This window comes from Aricia agestis, chromosome 6, assembly GCF_905147365.1.
Source record: "Aricia agestis chromosome 6, ilAriAges1.1, whole genome shotgun sequence".
Lineage (NCBI taxonomy): Eukaryota > Metazoa > Arthropoda > Insecta > Lepidoptera > Lycaenidae > Aricia > Aricia agestis.
In genome coordinates, this window is record NC_056411.1 from 13,118,164 (window position 1) to 13,140,195 (window position 22,032).

Genomic DNA, 22,032 nt, shown 5'->3' on the forward strand with positions numbered 1-22,032 from the left:
ACAGATATATGGACGGACAACCGAAACTAAAAGGGTTTCTTGTTGACTACGGAACCCTAAACAAAACTTTTAACGTTGGACGCTGACGTCCATTTTTACCGTGGAAATCGGCGTCCGCAATATTATCGTCCAGAATAATTATAAAAAGTGCACAATATATTATTATGTGTGGTTCAGAAGAGTGAAGACATCGTCATGACCTCTAACGTGCACGTTTAATAACGTTATCGTCGATGGAAAAGCGTCTTCATATTATATCTCCATTCTCCATACATTTTACTTCCCTGAGTTATCGTTTTACCGCGGACGTCCACGGTATTACCGACACGTCCAAGATTATAAAAGCGCACATTGAAAGACAAATATTATTTTTACTCTATTATATTTTGCATTCAATCATATTTGGCGAGTTCGGCGGCCATGTCGGCGAAGTGTTTGGTGTCAATGTTGTACTTCTTCCTCATCTCCACCAGCGCCTCCGGGAACTTCACGACGGCCACCTTCAGCACCTCCTCCAGCTTGTGCTTCTGCAGCGGGCTGCAGTTCTTGCACGTGTTAGCTACGGCATCCACGATGTGCTCTGTGAAAAAGTTTAGGCACTGAATAGGCATGATGACTATTTTTTCATTGATGGTAATTAAAGCCTAAAGGATATTTCCGAAATCGAAACATCGGTGAAAGAATTACTGTGTTAGCTAAAAAACTTTCCAAGATAGAACAATTCAAAAATCCCATAAAATAGACCTGCCCGAAATGCTCCATACAAACTGCTACTCGATTATGACGTCACCGTGGAGTCGCTCGACGTACGCATAGCGGGAGTTCGATAGAGGATATTAGGTAATTATTGCGTTCATTAATGTGGTATCATAACAAAAGCTGTTTTAAATTAGAAACAAAAAAGTTCACCGAAATGAAAAAAAAAAATTGACATATTGAAATTCACCCAGTTATCACTCATTAGTTATAAGTTATACGTTATAACATACATCTAGTCCTACATAGTACATCTAGTTTTTTAATCAAATTTAAGAGTCATGTAGTTATTTTTACCAATGCGCCACGGAAAATAATATTGTGATTGGCTTTTTAGCCTTCGAATAAAAAAAATAATAAAAAAAATATTTAAAATCATGAGGCTATCTGGTACGTATTCTAAAATTTGTACCCGTTTTCACCAACGACCCCTAACGTTTAGTGTCTGCTACCGCTAGGGGATACTATAACTTTTTTTTTAAGGGGCAAACGAGCAAACGGGCCACCTGATGGAAAGCAACTTCCGTCGCCCATGGACACTCGCAGCATCAGAAGAGCTGCAAGTGCGTTGCCGGCCTTTTAAGACGGAAGAGGGTAATTATAGGGGAGGGTAAGGATGGGAAGGGAAGGGAATAGGGTAGGGGATTGGGCCTCCGGTAAACTCACTCACTCGGCGAAACACAGCGCAAGCGCTGTTTCACGCCGGTTTTCTGTGGGAACGTGGTATTTCTCCGGTCGAGCCGGCCCATTCGTGCCGAAGCATGGCTCTCCCACGCATGGTGAAAACGGGCATATTTTAGTGCTTCTATCAGTAGTCAGTACACTATGCGGTGCGGAAGAAGTCAGGAAATTACAAATTATCGCAACTACCTGCAGTTCAAAAATATTCATAATCTGCTTACGTCATCAATTCTGAGTAATTATAAAAATCGGCCAAGTGCGTGTCGGGCCACGCGCAATATAGGGTTCCGTAGTACCGCTATTTTTTTATTTTTTATTTTTGTATGGTCAATGAATGTATATTTATAACGTGTTTTACACTGCTAACAATATCATCTGAGTTACTTTCAAAGGAATTTGAACGGAAAGTTTCTTTATACTTCGCCGAATACAATTTTTTTAGTTGATCGACTATTACTCAATAACTTATGAAGTCTTCTTAGCCGTGATAGTTTTCCTTTTAAATTCAGCATATTTTCTACTCCCGTTAATTTTTTCACATTTCCAGAAGCAACCGTTTAGCTGGTAGAAGGGGGGGACACTGGACTCTAACGATTTTTTCCACTTTAAAACTTAATATTTCACAAACTGATACCAAATAGGAAAATGATCTATGAATACTCATAATATTTAAAAAAAAAACTATCCTACGACACCCCACACGATGGGGTGGAAACGAAAAAAAAATTCATCCCTGCTTGATGTGTAGGGAAGGTACCATAAAAAAAATATATTTTTAAGATTTCATGTACCAATTTGTCGGTATAATTAATATGCGTATTCATGCTAAATTACAGCTTTTTAGGTCCTATAGTCTCTCAGCAAAACCGCGGACAGATAGACAGACGGACAGACAGACAGACGGACAGACAGACCGCCGGACAGACCGAAACTATAAGGGTTCCTTGTTGACTACGGAACCCTCAAAATTGTCTACGTCCTCAAATTTAAGTAACGGAATAGATAATAATTATTAATATCTTGTTCGTTATGTATAAGATACTAGATGTCCCGCGCGTACATTTTCGAATAAAAATAGCTATAAATACTCCTTTCACGTGGTCTACTCTATATAAGTGCCAAATATTGCTATAAAAATTGCTCCAGTAGTTCGTGAGATAAACCCTTTCTAATATTTTCCCCGTTTTTACCATATTTTCCTGAGTTTCTTCGGTCGTATTAGTCTTAGCGTGATAATATAATATAGCCTACAGCCTTACTCGATAAATGAGATATCTAACACTGGAATAAGTTTTTAAATCGGACCTGTAGTTCCTGAGATTAGTGCATTCAAGCAAACATACTCTTCAGGTTTATAATATTAAGTATAGATTTTTTAACTTATCGCTTGACAAACTCGAGCCTCGATCTAAAAGACTATGAAAAGGCTCATAATCATGGGACGATGCATGGTATAATATTATGGTAGTGATGATGATGATGATGAATGTAATTTGCATAGTAGCATTAATTTGCTTTCCGTTCTTAAAACAACGCCGAAACTCTTCAAACTTGTATCTATAAAGAATCAGGAGTTCTTTCAGCACCTTCCGAACCACGGTATACCAGGTATACCTCGGTGCAAAATCTTACTTGTTTGTAGCATATGCTTAGAATACTTCTCACGAAACCGAAGTCACCACATCTTTCCCCATAAATTTTGAGGAGTTCCCTCGATTACTTATGGATCCTTTATCAGATCACCACTTTTGTGAATATAATACCAAATTGGGATGATACCCTACATACCAAAAGAAAAATTTTGAAAATCGGTTAACAAACGGCGGAGTAATCGTTGAACATAAGAAAACGATGTTCGTTTTCTTATTATAACACCTCCCCCATTTTGAAAGTCGGTTAAAATTGTAGCCTATGTGTTATTCTGATGTATAAGCTATATTATTGTAAAGTTTCATTAAAATCCGTACAGTAGTTTTTGCGTGAAAGAGTAACAAACATTCATACATCCACACATCCACACATCCATACATCTATACATCCATACATCCAAACAAACATTCGCCTTTATAATATTAGTAGGATTTTAAATTATAATACTTAATTAAGCTGCGTATAAACAAGCTTGCTACCTTTGATTAATTGGGTGAATGTATTATTGTTTTTCAAATGTTTGAGTAAAATGTATAGTTTAAGTAAAATTGCAGTTTTTTTTTCTTGTAATACGATACGATAAATAGATTACTTTCATAAGATTTGCGTTAAAATGTAGATTCTACCTCTTCTGAAAACGGACCATGTTTACCTATATATTGCAATACGTTAAGAAATACTAAGGTCGCCAGGAGAGAGCCAACGCCAGCCTGCCATGAGTGCGGCGCTGTGGAGGACACGGCCCAGCATACCCTTGAGGTGTGCGATCGTTGGGCCGTGCAGCGCCACGATCTCGTGGCGGTGCACCTCTCGCATCCGAGCATGCTCGAGAGCGATGAGGCCTGGCAGGCGGCGGTCTCTTTCTGCGAAATTGTTACGTCGCAGAAAGAGGCCGCGGAGCGGGACAGAGAGGACGATCCCACCTCTCTGCCGCTCCGCCCGCGTAGGACGGGAGTGCGGAGGCGACGCTATGCGAACCTCCTAAGTCTCGTCTAACGGGGCTCCGGGAGAGGATGGGAACCTCCCCGGCTTAGCCAGTCCCGGCGCCGAGGGGAACGCTTCAGTTTGCCGAAGCGTTCCCTAACTTAGTTGGAAGTCCGGTCCCTTCTGAGGTAGTCCGGCCGGTCGTGGAGGGAGTCTGTGTTTGTTAGATCCGGGATATCCCTCCTTTTTGCGGCTGAAGACGAACCGCAGGTGGTTTTAGTGAGTAAGAGTCTCACATACCCCCGGGGTGCTTCAGCTAACTGAGGCACATCCCCAACCCGGGGCACCCATGATCGGTTTCCCCTGCGCAAAAAAAAAACTTATTCTAAAGTCTAAACGGCTTTTAGCGGCCAGCGCACATTACTTATTTAAAAAACTACAACAATCTTGTAGGGAACATAGAGTTAGGGACTAGGGTCCACATGTGACAATACAATATGTTAAAAGCACGTTAAAAGTACCTATTAAAAAAGCGTAACAAGCGGTGAGTGGATAGGTTAAAAAAATAATTGTGTGTGACGTAATAAAACGTCCGGCCACGGCCCCTTAAATTATTGTGCGCTTTTATAATTCTGGATGTCACGTTATCGTGGACGACGACTTCCAAGATAAAACGTAAAGGGCCCCCGAGACGATCAAACGGTTTGATTCAAACTTTACGTGTTTGATGCAACCGTTTGATGTCGGTTTGAATGGTTTGTCAAACGACACTGCGCAGTTTCATTCAATACGCGCTGTCGAGTACACGTCTTGTGATGCAGAAGATGCTCTAGAGTCTAGACTCTAGAGTCTAGATTCTAGAACGAGGATCGCGATTTTCTTATCTTAATAATCTTATGTTTATAACGTTAATGTCCTGCGTCAGAAGAGAAAAAAAAAGAAAGCTACTTTGGTCCAAATTAATAATATGGCCTAACGACTAAGATAATATCGTTTTACCCACGAACATCTACAGAAAGTGCTAGAAACTACAGCTTCTTTTTTTTCTTCTTCATAATCCAGCACTAAACTAAGCGGGTTTGATCAAACGCGTCGGAAGTCGGAACACGATCAAACGGCACGTCAAACACAACGAAAATATGAAATTTCATCAAACAAGCTTCAAACACGTAAATGTTTGACAAACCGTTCAAACTAGCTTTGTAAACGGTTTGAGTCAAATCGGTTTGAGTCAAACCAAAATTAACGTGTTTGAGTCAAACCGTTTGATCCTCTTCGGGGCCCTTTTTTGACAAGTATAATGTGGAGCATGTTTTTTGACGGAGTTACTTTTCCTTAGTTTTTATTATTCGTAGACATAAAACATAATATACAGATTATTTTCTATGCCAAACTAACACTCTAGGTATACTGTCAGAATTCAGATATAAAAGTGATACTTAAATATTTTAATATTAATTAATACATAAATATGATAATCACTAGACATCTATAAATATTTACAATATATTATAGATTATTGATGTGTAATTGTGCAGTGATTACTGATTATCATATTTATGTAAAATTTACGATATACGATAGTGTGGCGATTAGTTCGTACTTCGTAGTAAAAACATTCTATCTGGGGGCATTGCAGTGCTCCCGGCAAGTCGAGCAAAAAAGCGGCACCTCTGGATCGTATCCAACGAAGGGCCGCTCGAATTGTTGACTGCCATAGTGTTTCAAACAGCTTGGACCAACTGGAATTACGCCGAGATGTAGCTTCACTCTGCATCCTCTATCCACCTGAGGAATTGTTCGGAATCATACCACCTGCAAAATTTCGCCATCGTCCCACGCGAAAAACATACCATCCTCATCACCTTGATGAGTGGCATCTTCCAGCGTGCGTTTTTCGCGTAACTTTCTGCCGTGCACGTAAAACTCTGGAACTAACTGTTACCAGCAGTATTTCCGGACCTATACGACCTGCAAACCTCCAAGAAGAGAGCGTATTCCTTTTCAAAAGGCCGGCAACGCGCCCGCAGCTCTTCTGATGTTGCGAGTGTCCATGGACGTCGGTAGTTGCTTACCATCAGGTGACCCGTTTGCTCGTTTGCTCCCTTATTTAATAAAATAAAAAAATAAAACATTTGCAGTTTATGAAATCATAATTGTACCGGTACCATCGATATCTCCCGTGCGTATATGGAAGGAATAATAGTTGTAGATAGGTATCTTTATAATATACCATATCTTATGCAATAACAAAAGAATCTTGAAAATCGGTCCACAAACAGCGAAATAAAATACATAGGTAAAACATAAAAAAGTTAAAATATCCTCCTACTTTTTGGAAGTCGGTTAAAAAGTAGCCTAAGTTACTCCTTATTACATCAGCTATCTGCCAATAAAAGTCTCGTCAAAATCGGTCCAGCTATTTCGGAGATTAGCCGGAACAAACAGACAGACAGACAAAAATTCTAAAAATTGTTATTTTGGTGTGTGTACCGTCTAAATATTCATATTATTCATGTAGTAAAAAACGGCTATTTCAATATTACAAACAGACACTCCAATTTTATTTATATGTATGTATGTATGTATGTATGTATGTATGTATGTATGTATGTATGTATGTATGTATGTATTATGTATGTACTCGTATATCAGTGTTGCCAGTTTTTTTTTGTGCCAAGTCGGGACTTTGGAACTTTTTGAGTAATAAAGCGGGATTCTTCATTCAAAAGCGGGACAAAGTGTAACAAAATCGGCCAATCGGTCTCGCGCTCCAAGGGTTCCGTACCGGTACCACAACAGAGCGAAAACGTAGTAGATTGTGTTTTTTGTATGGGAGCCCCACTTAATTATTTAATATTTAATTCAAAAGTTTTTGAATTTTTATCTTTTTATTTGCGTTAAAATAACGTTTACGATAGCAAAAGTAGCCAAAGAAAATCCACGCCTCTAGCTCCCACACTCTCCTCCTCCCTCTTCGTTACGCACCTCTCTTTCTCAGCACGCTGCACGTACGTTCGGGCTTTCCTCGAAAAGCGGGACCCGCGCGGGACATTTAATTTTGATAAAAAAATCGGGACGTCCCGCCAAAATCAGGACGTCTGGCAACGCTGATGTATAGATTAGTATGGACTATGGATATAGTCATGAAAGGCTTATAACTTATTATTGTTTTTAACAAAAATCAAAACAGACTTCCAAGTTAACCAGATATAGCTGAATCTTCAGTCTGCCAGAATGTTTGAAACTTTTGTAACTGCCTACCGACTTCAAAATTATGAAGATTGATTACAGAAATAGTTGAGTTTTAGCCGAATTCAGAAAAAGGCACTATTAGATAGGAAAAATTATTTAATACTTTTTAGTTCATATTATAAGGATGTTATTATTGTTTTTACCTTGGAAGTCGGTTTAAATTTTTGTTAAAAATAATAATTTCACTCTTTTTAGTTACCTAGTGAACTATCGCGTACTATACGTAGAATAATACACCTGTATATTATTCTACGTATCTTATTACAAGCTCACCGGTGAGCGAGACACAATAGAATAACAATAGATTTCCAAGAATCCACGATCGAAAGATTAATAGGATTGCTAAGTAAGTATAATCAGTAAAAACTAAAACCGTTTCGGAGGAGTAAGGTAACTAACATTGTGACACGAGAATCTATACTTCTATACTAATATTATAAATGCGAAAGTATCTCTGTCTGTCTGTCTCGCTTTCACGCCAAAACTACTGAACCGATTGTTATGAAATTTTGTACACAGATAGTCTAAAGTCTGAGAAAGGACAAAGGCTACTTTTTATCTGGAAAACGGGGTTGTAAGACCAAGGGGGTGAAAATGCGTAAATTTGTTCAAATTAAGTTAGTTCCAAAAACTCATAACAGATGGCGCCAAGAGTCGCCTAGATCGCGCTATCGCTTGCTCATATATATTTCTATAAAAGGTGGTATCATGTAAAATCAGATTTTTCGATTCTTTCGATTGTTATACACGTTATTAAATTAATCTTTTTTTTTTTAGCATACCAACTTAAAAGGCCCATTCACGGCAGGACTGCACGGCAGTCCTGCAGTAAATGGGCCTCACTGATTGGTTCACACTCGGTGTTTCCGGCCGGCAACACCGAGTGCGAACCAATCAGTGAGGCCCAATTGAATAATAAAAAAAAGTGAATTGTTTATGGGTAAAGCTAAAGTTGTGAAAACCGGCGTGAAACAGCGCTTGTGCTGTGTTTCGCCGAGTGAGTGAGTTTACCGGAGGCCCAATCCCCTACCCTATTCCCTTCCCTATCCTCTCCAATTCCCTTCCCATCCCTACCCTCCCCTATTACCCTATTCCCTCTTAAAAGGCCGGCAACGCACCTGCAGCTCTTCTGATGCTGCGAGTGTCCATGGGCGACGGAAGTTGCTTTCCATCAGGTGACCCGTTTGCTCGTTTGCCCCCTTATTTCATTAAAAAAAAATGCAGCTAAGTTGTGCAAAGCTAAATAAGCTTTAAAATTTGGTACTTATAAAAAGTTTAATGTAAAAAATATATATTATGTGCATACTGCACGGTTGTTTTGGGTATTTTGATTTAAGGGGTACTTACCAGGGTTTAAAAAAGCTTTTGACACCAATTTTGTTGACACCGCGCGCTATAAACTGAAGTCCACGCAGACGAAGTCGCGGGCAACAGCTAGTTTTAAATAATTTATGAAGATAAGAAGATGTACTTATTTATAATATTAATATTATAAGGCACTTATTTAAAGGGACAGTTGTAAATTTCAGTTGTGGTAAGTTAAAAATTATAAATGGCACGTTTAATAACTAGTTTAGCAGTTAAATTAAGCAGTAAAGTAAACAAAAACGAGTTGTAAAAAATAATGAAATGGATCATTGAATTTGATTGAATTTGAACGGAATTTGTCAGTAAGAAACATCATTCTAAGCAGTTCTTTAAACAATGAGGTGGTAAAATATAATAAAATCGGCCAAGTGAGAGTCGAACTCGTCCATGGAGGGTTCCGTAGCACGCTCGCTGCGCTCGCTCGGCTCCCTCTGTGTTGTGGTCTAAGTTCTAACCTAACCTAACCTACTCTTGGACTTTCTGGATTGTGTTTGTTTTTGTTTTGGGTTTTGGGGGGCTCCCCCTTTCGGGGGCGCTGGCCCCCCGTCTCCCCGCTACGCTCTCCGTGGTTAAGTAGGCCTTCTGTTAAGTCGTTATCGAACCGCTCATTCCATCATTTTTACCTCTCATTCAGTTATTGGACTGCTTAGTTATTTTTTGATTACAGTCCATGTTTCACGCTAAACGCAATGCAAAAGGTTGAAATTAGGTTGTTTTCCAGAATAGTAGGTAAATAATCTCGGCGATTTCGCGCCGTTTGTATGGAAGTGAGACAGGCATGTTACTTGTATTATCGAAGCAGCTTACTTCTCAGAAGTAATGTCAAATGTGTGCCTTACGCTCTGGAGTTAAGGCTGAATTTGTTATGTTCAATTTTGGTGACATTGGTGACCCTGACGTGGTAATGATGATGTTGAATGTAATTGCATAGTAGCATATGCTTTCAGTTCTTAAAACAGCGCCTAAACCCCCAAACTTGTATCTATAAGGAATCCGGAGTTCTCTTAGTATCTTCGGAACCATAGTATACCCAGGGGCAGATCTTGAATTTGTGGGGCCCTGGGCTAATACTGCTTAGGGGCCCTACCTAATTACTCAACTAATTGCCATTTTGACAAGAAACTGTTTTCTGTAGTGATGTAGGTATATCTATATTCTATACTAATATTATAAAGCGGAAGAGTGTGTTAGTTTGTTTGCTTGTTTATTTAAACGCGCTAATCTCCGGAACTACTGGTCCGATTTGAAAAATTATATCAGTCTTAGATAGCCCATTTATCGAGGAAGGCTATAGGCTATATTTTATCACGCTAAGACTAATAGGAGCGAAGAAATAGAAGAAAATGTAGAAAAAACGGGGATAAATTATTTGACAGGGCTTATTTGAACGCGCTAATCTCAGAAACTACTGGTCCGATTTAAAAAAATTCTTTTAGTGTTGAATAGCTCATTTATCGAGAAAGGCTATATTTTATCACGCTGAGATTAATAGGAGCTAAGAAATAGAGGAAAATGTGGAAAAAAATGGGAGGAAATATATTTGAAAGGGCTTATTTGAACGCGCTAATCTCAGGAACTACTGGTCCGATTTGAAAAATTCTTTCAGTGTTAGATAGTCCATTTATCGAAAAATGCTATAAGCTATATTTTATAACGCTACGACTAATAGGAGCGAAGAAATAGAGGAAAATGTTGAAAAAATGGGAGGAAATCATTTGAAAGGGCTTATTTGAACGTGCTAATCTCAGGAACTACTGGTCCGATTTGAAAAATTATTTCATTGTTAGATAGTCCATTTATCTAAAAAGGCTACAGGCTATATTTTATCACGTTACGACTAATAAAAGCGAAGAAAGAAAGGAAAATGTTGAAAAAACAGGACATTATTTGAAAGGGCTTATTTGAACGCGTAAATCTCAGGAACTACTGGTCCGATTTGAAAAATTCTTTCAGTGTTAGATAGTCCATTTATTGCAAAAGCCTATTTTATTTTTTATGTATTTATTTTATTTAACTCAGGCATCTTGGCCCATATAAGCTATATTTTGTCATGCTACGAAGGAGGAGCGAAGAAATAGAGGGAAATGTGGAAAAAACGGGGGAAATTATTTGAAAGGGCTCATGGCTCATCTCACGAACTACTGGAGGATTTTTCCTGTTATTCGGCCCTCGTAAATCAGATATTTCACAGACGAATTAGTCCATAAAAATAGCCTACGATCCTTCACGTGGTCTACTTCTTACCTGTGCCAAATAACAGAAAAATTGCTGCTCCACTAGTTCTTGAGATAAGCCCATTCAAATAATTTCCCTTATTTTTCCATAATTTTCTCTATTTCTTAGCTCCTATTAGTCTTAGATTAATAAAATATAGCTTGTAGCCTTCCTCGATAAATGGCCTATCCAACACTGGAAGATTTTTCAAATCGGAGCAGTAGTTCCTGAGATTAGTGCGTTCAAATAAGCCCTGTCAAATAATTTCTCCCCGTTTTTTCTACATTTTCCTCTATTTCTTCGCTCCTATTAATCTTATCGTGATAAAATATAGCCTATTATAGCCTTCCTCGATAAGTGGACTATCTAAGACTGAAAGAATTTTTCAAATCGGACCAGTAGTTCCTGAGATTAGCGCGTTCAAACTAACAAACAAACTGCAAATTCTTTTATTTGGTCATCGCACTGTAGGTCCTTTGTTAAATAGAAATTTATCAAAAGAACTGATAATTGATGATGACATTGTTGTCCTGTATTTGTTTTCTATATACGACATCCTTGAGAAAGAACGCTCTGCTCCCCGTGTATTATATTTCTCTATGGCTCTGCTTTACAGCTAGTGATCGGCATCGTTAAAAAATCTTTAAGATGGTATAGCAGTTTGGGAAAACATCAACAAGTTTCTTTTCATAAATTAGCCAAAAAATTTCACTGCAAGAGGTGAAACTTCGGTGCAAAATCTTGCGTTCTGGTAGCATATGCTTAGGATGCTTCTCATAAAACCAAAATCACCATATTATGTTTCCATATAAATTTCGAGGAGTTCCCTCGATTACTCATGGATCCCATCATCAGGTCACCACTTTTGTGAACATGGTACCAAATTGGAGTGAAATCTAATACAATAAAACAAAAATTTCGAAAATAGGTTCACAAACGGCGGAGTAATCGTTGAACATACAAAAATAAACAATAAATAAAAAGTATCCACAGCCGAACATAATATAACTTCCTCGTTTTTTGGAAGTCGGTTAATAAGTTATAAGTTATAACCAGCAGTTGGCGGTAGTTATACAGGTAGTATAATATAGTAATATTATAATTTATATTGGCGTTATATATATATATATTGTAGGGGCGAGGACCCCTACACTACAACGATGGGCAGAAAGGAAACTGGGGTTACCTGGTGGCTGAGGTAGCTGGGCAGATGAGCTGAGATGGGATGAGCTGATGTGGTCACACGACACTGTCACCTTCTATTTCACTGAGCTGAGATCGCGATTTACGGGAACGGCTAGCCGATATTTTTCGTATGTAACGATCGCGCGCCGGTATAGGACTGTGTCGAACCGTATGTCAAACGTATGACAGCTGACAGCGCAGACTCATGCGCAGTGTTGCCTACTGCCACATTCGTCGCGCTAAAGTTTGGCGCGAACATATATATATATATATATATATATATATATATATATATATATATATATATATATATATATATATATATATATATATATATATATATATATATATATATATATATATATATATATATATATATATATATATATATATATATATATATATATATATATATATATATTATATAACGCCTCCGTGGTCTAGTGGTATAGAGCGCGGCTCTTGACTCGGGGGTCGTGGGTTCGATTCCCGCGTTGGAAACATGTTATTTCCAAGTTTGGTTAGGACAATGCACAATGCAGGCTGATCACCTGATTGTCTGACAAGTAAAGTAAAAGTCGGTCCTGCGCCTGATCTCGCCGATCTCGCCGATCGACCTGATCGCCGGTCGTGTTGGTCTTCCGTCCCAGTGGGTTATGAGAGTAAAGGAATAGAGAGTGCTCTTGTGTACTGCGCACACACTTGGGCACTATCAAATTACTCCTGCGTAGCTGGCCTGGTTTCAATGAAAACGGCCACCGTCACCGAAACCGGTGTGGGAGCTATTAATGGGTAAAGCCAAAATTTTGTTACACTTTTAGATTTTTATTTGCGTCTAGTGATAAATAAAGAAACCATATGAGTATTTGTTTTCGATTGTTACATTGATGTATTTACTAGTTACGTAAATATCAATTTCAAACGTATAAGCTTATTTTGTTGATAAAAATTTAAAGACAAATTACCAACAACAAAAAATTTCATACAAAAAGAAATGTCCTTTTTTGCTACCCAAGTATGTCGAGTACCCTAGTGAAATTTATATAGCATTAATACTTAACTTTCTGATTCATAATTTAGTGTGAGGTTACTGGAATGACGATTTTGTTACATAAACTATGAGATTCAAAGTAAATTAGCATTTTTTTAGGTTTTATAATGTTGTCCTTGATTCTCGCGCTTTTACGTTACCCTATTTACATTACTAAATTTATATAAAACTAGCTGTTGCCCGCGACTTCGTCCGCGTGGACTTCAGTTTATAGCGCGCGATGTCAACAAAATTGGTGTCAAAAGCTTTTATAAAAAAACCCTGGTACCCCTTAAATCAATACAGCTGTGCAGTGTGCACACAATAAGTATTTCATTTTTTTATATTAAACTTTATATTTTATGCCAAATTTTAAAGCTTATTTAGCCCTCCAATTACACAACTTTACCCATAAACTATTTATCATTGATAGATTTAAGGTTACGTCACTGCATAGATAAAGTACTGACTTATTTAATACCGTAGAATAGATATAACAATCGAAAAAAATCGAAACTTAAATGTAAGATGATACCACGTCTTATAGAAAGACTTTTGAGCAAGCGTCAGCGCGATGTAGAAGACGCACGGCGCCATCTATTATGAACTGTTGGAACTAACTTAATTTGAACAAATTTACGCATTTTCACACCCTTACAACCCTTTTTTCCAGTAAAAAAGTAGCCTATGTCCTTTCTCAGGCTTTAGACTATCTGTATACAAAATTTCATTACAATCGGTTCGGTAGTTTTGGCGTTTGGCGTGAAAGCGAGACTGACAGACAGACAGACAGACATACAGAGATACTTTTGGCGTTTGGCGTGAAAGCGAGACTGACAGACAGACAGACAGACAGAGATACTTTCGCATTTATAATGTTAGTATAGATTATGTGCACACTGCACAGCTGTTTTTGGGTATTTTGATTAATTAAGGGCCGCGCTACACCGGAATGGCAGCGGCGAGGCGAGCACTTTCAGCGCTGCCATTCCGGTGTAGCGCGGCCCTAAGAGGGGTACCACTTACCAGGGTTTTAAAAAGTTTTTAAATTTGACACACATTTTGTTGACACCGCGCGCTATAAACTAAAGTCCACGCGGACGAAGTCGCGGGCAACAGCTAGTGTTACAATAAAGTAAAAAATAAAACGCCATCGCCAATGAATCGTATTAGAACTAAAATGTTCATTCCATCGATATATTTCTGGATTTTTTATAATATTATACATAAAATATGTTTAAGATTTTTGAAATTTTATTTTAATACACATCCAAGACCCAGGAACATTGAAAACTTTTTGTTCCGCCTGCGGGACTCGAACCCAGGACCCCCGGGATGAGCGCTGGCCACGCGCAATGCGAATTCATTTTCATCGATATTTTCATGGAAATAAGATATTTTCCCACATCAAAATGTAGCCTATGTCCTTTCTCAGACTCTAGAATAACTGTATACAAAATTTCATTGCAATCGGTTCAGTAGTTTTGGCGTGAAAGCAAGACAGACAGACAGACAGACAGACAGAGATACTTTCGCATTTATAATATTAGTATGGATAGTATGGATTAGAAATGCAGTAGGAGTTCTACATAAGATAAGATAGATTGATTATTATTATACCAAGTGATTATATTATTAAACATAATATTCTAACGTATTAAAAACTATAAACAAAAACATACTAACTAATAAGTATGATTAGTTCTATGTTACAATAAAGTAAAAAATAAAACGCCATCTGTTGAATCGTATTAGAACTAAAATGTTCATTCCATCGATATATTTCTGGATTTTTTATAATATTATACATAAAATATGTGTAAGATTTTTGAAATTTTATTTTAATACACATCCAAGACCCAGGAACATTGAAAACTTTTTGTTCCGCCTGCGGGACTCGAACCCAGGACCCCCGGGATGAGCGCTGGCCACGCGCAATGCCAATTCATTTTCATCGATATTTTCATGGAAATAAGATATTTTCCCACATCAAAATGTAGCCTATGTCCTTTCTCAGACTCTAGAATAACTGTATACTGAGAAAGGACATAGGCTACATTTTGATGTGGGAAAATATCTTATTTCCATGAAAATTTCGATGAAAATGAATTCGCATTGCGCGTGGCCAGCGCTCATCCCGGGGGTCCTGGGTTCGAGTCCCGCAGGCGGAACAAAAAGTTTTCAATTTTCCTGGGTCTTGGATGTGTATTAAAATAAAATTTCAAAAATCTTAAACATATTTTATGTATAATATTATAAAAAATCCAGAAATATATCGATGGAATGAACATTTTAGTTCTAATACGATTCAACAGATGGCGTTTTATTTTTTACTTTATTGTAACATAGAACTAATCATACTTATTAGTTAGTATGTTTTTGTTTATAGTTTTTAATACGTTAGAATATTATCTATACTAATATTATAAATGCGAAAGTATCTTTGTCTGTCTGTCTGTCTGTCAGTCTCGCTTTCACGCCAAAACTACTGAACCGATTGTAATGAAATTTTGTACACAGATAGTCTAAAGCCTGAGAAAGGACATAGGCTACTTTTTAACTGGAAAAAGGGGTTGTAAGGGGGTGAAAATGCGTAAATTTGGTCAAATTAACTTAGTTCCAAAAACTTAAAACAGATGGCGCCAAGAGTCCCCTAGATCGCGCTATTGCTTGCTCATACGTATTTCTATAAGAGGTGGTACCATGTTGAGGTAGGTTTTACGATTCTTTCGATTGTTATACACGTTAATATTAACTAACTAGCTGTTGCCCGCGACTTCGTCCGCGTGGTCTTTAGTTTATAGCGCGCGGTGTCAACAAAATTTGTGTCAAATTTAAAAACTTTTTAAAACCCTGGTATGTGGTACCCCTCTTAGGGCCGCGTTACACCGGAATGGCAGCGCTGAAAGTGCTCGCCTCGCCGCTGCCATTCCGGTGTAGCGCGGCCCTTAATTAATCAAAATACCCAAAAACAGCTGTGCAGTGTGCACATAATCTATACTAATATTATAAATGCGAAAGTATCTTTGTCTGTCTGTCTGTCTGTCAGTCTCGCTTTCACGCCAAACGCCAAAAGTATCTCTGTCTGTCTGTCTGTCTGTCAGTCTCGCTTTCACGCCAAACGCCAAAACTACCGAACCGATGGTAATGAAATTTTGTATACAGATAGTCTAAAGCCTGAGAAAGGACATAGGCTACTTTTTTTACTGGAAAAAAGGGTTGTAAGGGGGTGAAAATGCGTAAATTTGTTCAAATTAAGTTAGTTCCAACAATTCATAATAGATGGCGCCGTGCGTCTTCTACATCGCGCTGACGCTTGCTCAAAAGTCTTCCTATAAGACGTGGTATCATCTTACATTTAAGTTTCGATTTTTTTCGATTGTTATATCTATTCTACGGTATTAAATAACTCAGTACTTTATCTGTGCAGTGACGTAACCTTAAATCTATCAATGATAAATAGTTTATGGGTAAAGTTGTGTAATCGGAGGGCTAAATAAGCTTTAATATTTGGCATAAAATATAAAGTTTAATATAAAAAAATGAAATACTTATTGTGTGCACACTGCACAGCTGTATTGATTTAAGGGGTACCAGGGTTTTTTTATAAAAGCTTTTGACACCAATTTTGTTGACATCGCGCGCTATAAAGTACTATAAACTGAAGTCCACGCGGACGAAGTCGCGGGCAACAGCTAGTACATAAAATATGTTTAAGATTTTTGAAATTTTATTTTAATACACATCCAAGACCCAGGAACATTGAAAACTTTTTGTTCCGCCTGCGGGACTCGAACCCAGGACCCCCGGGATGAGCGCTGGCCACGCGCAATGCGAATTCATTTTCATCGATATTTTCATGGAAATAAGATATTTTCCCACATCAAAATGTAGCCTATGTCCTTTCTCAGACTCTAGAATAACTGTATACAAAATTTCATTGCAATCGGTTCAGTAGTTTTGGCGTGAATGCAAGACAGACAGACAGATAGACAGACAGACAGACAGACAGACAGACAGAGATACTTTCGCATTTATAATATTAGTAGGGATTTCTGAGCGAATCGTAGTAGTTATTATTTTATTTACACTAACATTTTGTTTTGTTTGTCATAGAACAAGTGAATCGGCGGCGTGTTTTAGTGATAAAAACTATTTAACTTGTACCTGTGATTTACAAGGTATGTTCCAAGTTATTTTTCTACTTGTTTATGTAAGATTGACGTTTGAGAACGTAAGATTTATGCGAACATAGCTGCAGCTAACAATTCCTTCCCATTTTCTTATAAATTATGGTTAAGCCTGTAAACAGAAGCTTTTTCTGTTACTTTTCCGTTACTTTTCTGTTACTTTTCTGTTACTCTTACAAAAGTTTATGTTACGTAACGTAAAAGCATTATAAAGGTAGGTGTATACCAGTGGCGAAGGGTGAATTTTATAGAAAGTGAAGAGAAGAAGAGTGAAGAGAGAAGAAAATTTACTTATTTTGCGTACGCTGCCTAAACTATAAAAGATAGAACTATACAATGTTCTAAGTAAATGTAGATCTTATAAATATCTACAAAAATGTCCGCGACACACTATACCTATCTATGTCAATTGAGGCACAACAACCATTTTTTTATTTAAAAATCTTGATTTTTATTGGACTACATTTAAACGGATTTATTTTACTCATGCTAATAATCCTTATCAAAATAAATTATTTCGTCACTAAGTACAGTTTATGTAGAATATATTTGGTCTTTGAATTATTAAAATTTGACGTTTAGTTTAGAAGTTATGGCGAAATTAAAATATTGCGATGTACGCCCGTTTCGAAGTGGGCGCTACCAATGCGGCGATGCGCTCGCGGAAAAGGTATCACTATGTACAATATACATCGCCCGCGTAATTTGGGAATGTCACGGAAACCGTACATTTTTCCGCAAAAAAGAACTTTCACGTGGTCTATTCTTCATGTGAATAATGTACCAAGTATTGTACACATTGAAAAGGTCTACAGAAAACTCCGCGATGGTATATACGCATAAGGATATCCCACAATAACATTTTTTGTCATTTACTTTTAACTTTAAATAATGGCTAATTTTCGAAGCCATTTTAAAATGGTCTCCCGTAAAAGTAAAGTAAAATGGTAAAAGTATGGCTCTGAAAGCGTATAAAGCATATTATGATTTAAATTTTAAATGAATTTTTTCGAAGATATTACAGATTTAAAAATTGCGGGACGTTGCTTTTGCGGCAGTAGGTACCGACCAATGTGGGCCACGGGTAGTAATAAATTATTTATGAAAACTACTGAATCTATTTCAATCATTTTTTTGGTGACATAGGCTGTAATATATTTTATACCCGTGCGAAGCCGGGGCGGGTCGCTAGTATATATATATATACAAGAATTGCTCGTTTAAAGATATAAGATAAGATAATGAAACATTGATATTAAAAATAACTTGCACGTGATATTTTAGAAATATTCATGCGAGATTTAGATTTAAGCATGATTAATAATCGGCATGTTGATTTCGATACATTTCCCAATTCCGTCTCAGAAACGAATAAAACGTTAATTCACGATTCGAAGACTGGGAATTTTTGCACCCTACAACACAACAGTACCTCGTACCGCCCATATTTTCCTATTTCAGAGCATTTTTAATGTTTTCAACGTGTTTTCATTAAAACTAGTAAACCGTATTTTACAGCTGATCACACTCTGACACCCACGTGTTGCCTGAATCTGCCACTCGCCGCGCCACTAGAGATATCCAAGAGGCCTATAGGTATTAGGTATTCCGTATTCATCTATACTAATATTATAAATGCGAAAGTATCTCTGTCTGTCTGTCTGTCTGTCTGTCTCGCTTTCACGCCAAAACTACTGAACCGATTGTAATGAAATTTTGTACACAGATAGTCTAAAGCCTGAGAAAGGACATAGGCTACTTTTTAACTGGAAAAGGGGGTTGTAAGGGGGTGAAAATGAGTAAATTTGGTCAAATTAAGTTAGTTCCAAAAACTCAAAATAGATGGCGCCAAGAGTCCCCTAGATCGCGCTATTGCTTGCTCATGCGTATTTCTATACGAGTAAGAGGTGGTACCATGTTAAGCTAGGTTTTTCGATTCTTTCGATTGTTATACACGTTCTATACTAATATTATAAATGCGAAAGTATCTCTGTCTGTCTGTCTGTCTCGCTTTCACGTCAAAACTACTGAACCGATTGTAATGAAATTTTGTACACAGATAGTCTAAAGCCTGAGAAAGGACATAGGCTACTTTTTAACTGGAAAAGGGTAAGGGGGTGAAAATGCGTAAATTTGGTCAAATTAAGTTAGTTCTAAAAACTCAAAATAGATGGCGCCAAGAGTCCCCTAGATCGCGCTATTGCTTGCTCATGCGTATTTCTATAAGAGGTGGTACCATGTTAAGCTAGGTTTTTCGATTCTTTCAATTGTTATACACGTTCTATACTATATAATATTATAAATGCGAAAGTATCTCTGTCTGTCTGTCTGTCTCGCTTTCACGCCAAAACTACTGAACCGATTGTAATGAAATTTTGTACACAAATAGTCTAAAGCCTGAGAAAGGACATAGGCTACTTTTTAACTGGAAAAGGGTAAGGGGGTGAAAATGCGTAAATTTGGTCAAATTAAGTTAGTTCCAAAAACTCAAAATAGATGGCACCAAGAGTCCCCTAGATCGCGCTATTGCTTGCTCATGCGTATTTCTATAAGAGGTACCATGTTAAGCTAAATTATTCAACGGCAGTCTCCTTCCCGATGAAGCTAACACGGCCCTCTCACACAGGGCCATTAGCATAGATCCATTCGAAAAAAAAAAAAAAAAAAAGCTAAGTTTTTCGATTCTTTCGGTTGATAAACACGTTAATAACTCACCTACCAACTTAGATTAGATATCAAATTCAAAAACAACAGCGCCAAAACTACTGAACCGATTGTAATGAAATTTTGTACACAGATAGTCTAAAGCCTGATAAAGGACATAAGCTACTTATTACTGGAAAAAGCGGGTCTTTATGCGTAAATTTGTTCAAATTAAGTTAGTTCCAAAAACTGGAACAGATGGCGCCAAGAGTCGCCTAGATCGCGCTATCGCTTACTCATATGTATTTCTATAAGAGGTGGTACCATGTTGAGTTGATATTTCGATTCTTTCGATTGTTATACATGTTATTAAATAACTCACGTACCAACATAGAAATCAGAAACAACAGTCTACCAATAATAAATAGTTAATGGGCTATGAGTATTGGCTATTGGGCAAAGCTAAAGTTGTGTAATGCATTATGCAGCTAAGTTGTGTAACGCTAAATAAGCTTTAAAAGGTATAAAAAAGTTTAATTTAAAAAAAAATCATATTATGTGCACACTACACGGCTGTTTTGGGTATTTTGATTTTAGGGGTACCAGGGTTTTAAAAAGCTTTTGACACCAATTTTATTGACACCGCGCGCTATAAACTGAAGTCCACGCGGACGAAGTCGCGGGCAACAGCTAGTAAAAAATATAATTCCGGTCCTGTACGAAACAGTTTTGAGACTCAAACAGTCGGATGAGAATGCCGCGTATTTACGTAATGCTCTAACAACGTCATTTCTCGTTTGTTAGAGTAGGCCGCGGCATTCTCGTACGATTGTTCGAGTCTCAAAACGGTTTCGTGGTACGGCCCCTTGTTACAAGACTTACTTTTGTAGCCCATCATCTGATCGGTGCAGGGGCTCTTGTCCAAGTAGCAGTCGATGTAGGCGCGCAGCTGAGCGGGGTCTTGAACCAAGTGGTCGACGTCGATTTTGTCATCCACGTCCGTGTAGTACCCCGACACTACCGCCACGCATACTACCAGTACCAAAAACTTCATCATCTTGAATATTCTGGAAATTAGGATTGTTTAAGTGGGGTTTAAATGGGTCATGGGAGTGCTAATACGTATGAAAGGTATGGTAGCTAAGAAGCGTTGTTCATAGAGGATTTTTATACGGGGATCACGGAATTATTATCGAATAATTCCCGAATCCTCCATGGATTAGGGGATCTGAAAGTCCAGCTGGGATCGTATCTTCTTCAGGCACTTTAAAACCGAAATCATGATTTACCTATTCCAAAGTATTCTACCTTCACTGCTAAACTGCACTTTAGTATTTCACTCGGTTAAATTTCTAGAAAAATCCACGGCGTCTAATTATCACTATTTTCGGTAAGCGAGTAAGGTAGGAAGAATGCTACTCTCCGCTTTTATAAGGCAATAATTCTCCAGTTAATTAAAATAATTAATGGTATATTCTCAGAATAATTAATGTGCAATTCAGTTTTCAGTGTTGAATAAAGCACGTCCTTCTAGTCAAAACAAAATAGGACCCACTTGGTTTTTATCATCGGATGATCGGTAAAGAAAACTATCGAAAAAATGGGTAGATGTATAGGGGTAAAGTGTTATTAATTGCGTAAACCCAATGATATTGTACTTAAACAGATATGTTACGACTTACGTCCATACTATTTTCCGGCTTAAATCTCTTCCGAACAATTTTCAAATTCAAAATTGCAGACATTGACAAATTTGACAGATGAGTGAAACAAAAGATACGAAAAACCATTTACGTAAAAGAGACAGTTCTATTTTTAAACGTCGAATCCTATCGCTGTCTGATGTCTCTTTCTTCGCCTGAGCTATGACGAAAATTCGATTTTTTCCAGATTGTTCGAAAAAATAATTGAAAATGTAAATAATCGAGGTATTTATAGCAATCAAGACATGTGGTAAGAGATTCCATGTTTTGTTTACTTTCGAGTCATAATTGGTACATTTTCGATACACGCACGACGTCATTTTCAATTTATTTAGGTAAGACAAGACGCGGCACATTCGTGACTGCGCCTGATGCAGACTAAACAACAGACGGCCCAATTGGGCCGTATTTGAAGCTTCACAACGCGCGCGGT

The 22,032-nt window shown here is 37.7% G+C and overlaps 1 protein-coding gene across 1 annotated transcript; it reads right to left on the bottom strand.

Moving 5' to 3' along the window:
• Nucleotides 1-392: 392 nt before the first annotated feature.
• Nucleotides 393-21,272, bottom strand: LOC121727628 (allergen Tha p 1-like). The gene is made up of 3 exons (XM_042115561.1): nt 21,186-21,272; nt 20,779-20,963; nt 393-580 (listed from the first exon to the last, which is right to left on the bottom strand). The coding sequence occupies exons 2-3, from the start codon at nt 20,951-20,953 to the stop codon at nt 393-395; spliced, it is 363 nt and encodes a 120-aa protein (XP_041971495.1). The 5' UTR covers nt 20,954-20,963; nt 21,186-21,272.
• Nucleotides 21,273-22,032: the final 760 nt, after the last annotated feature.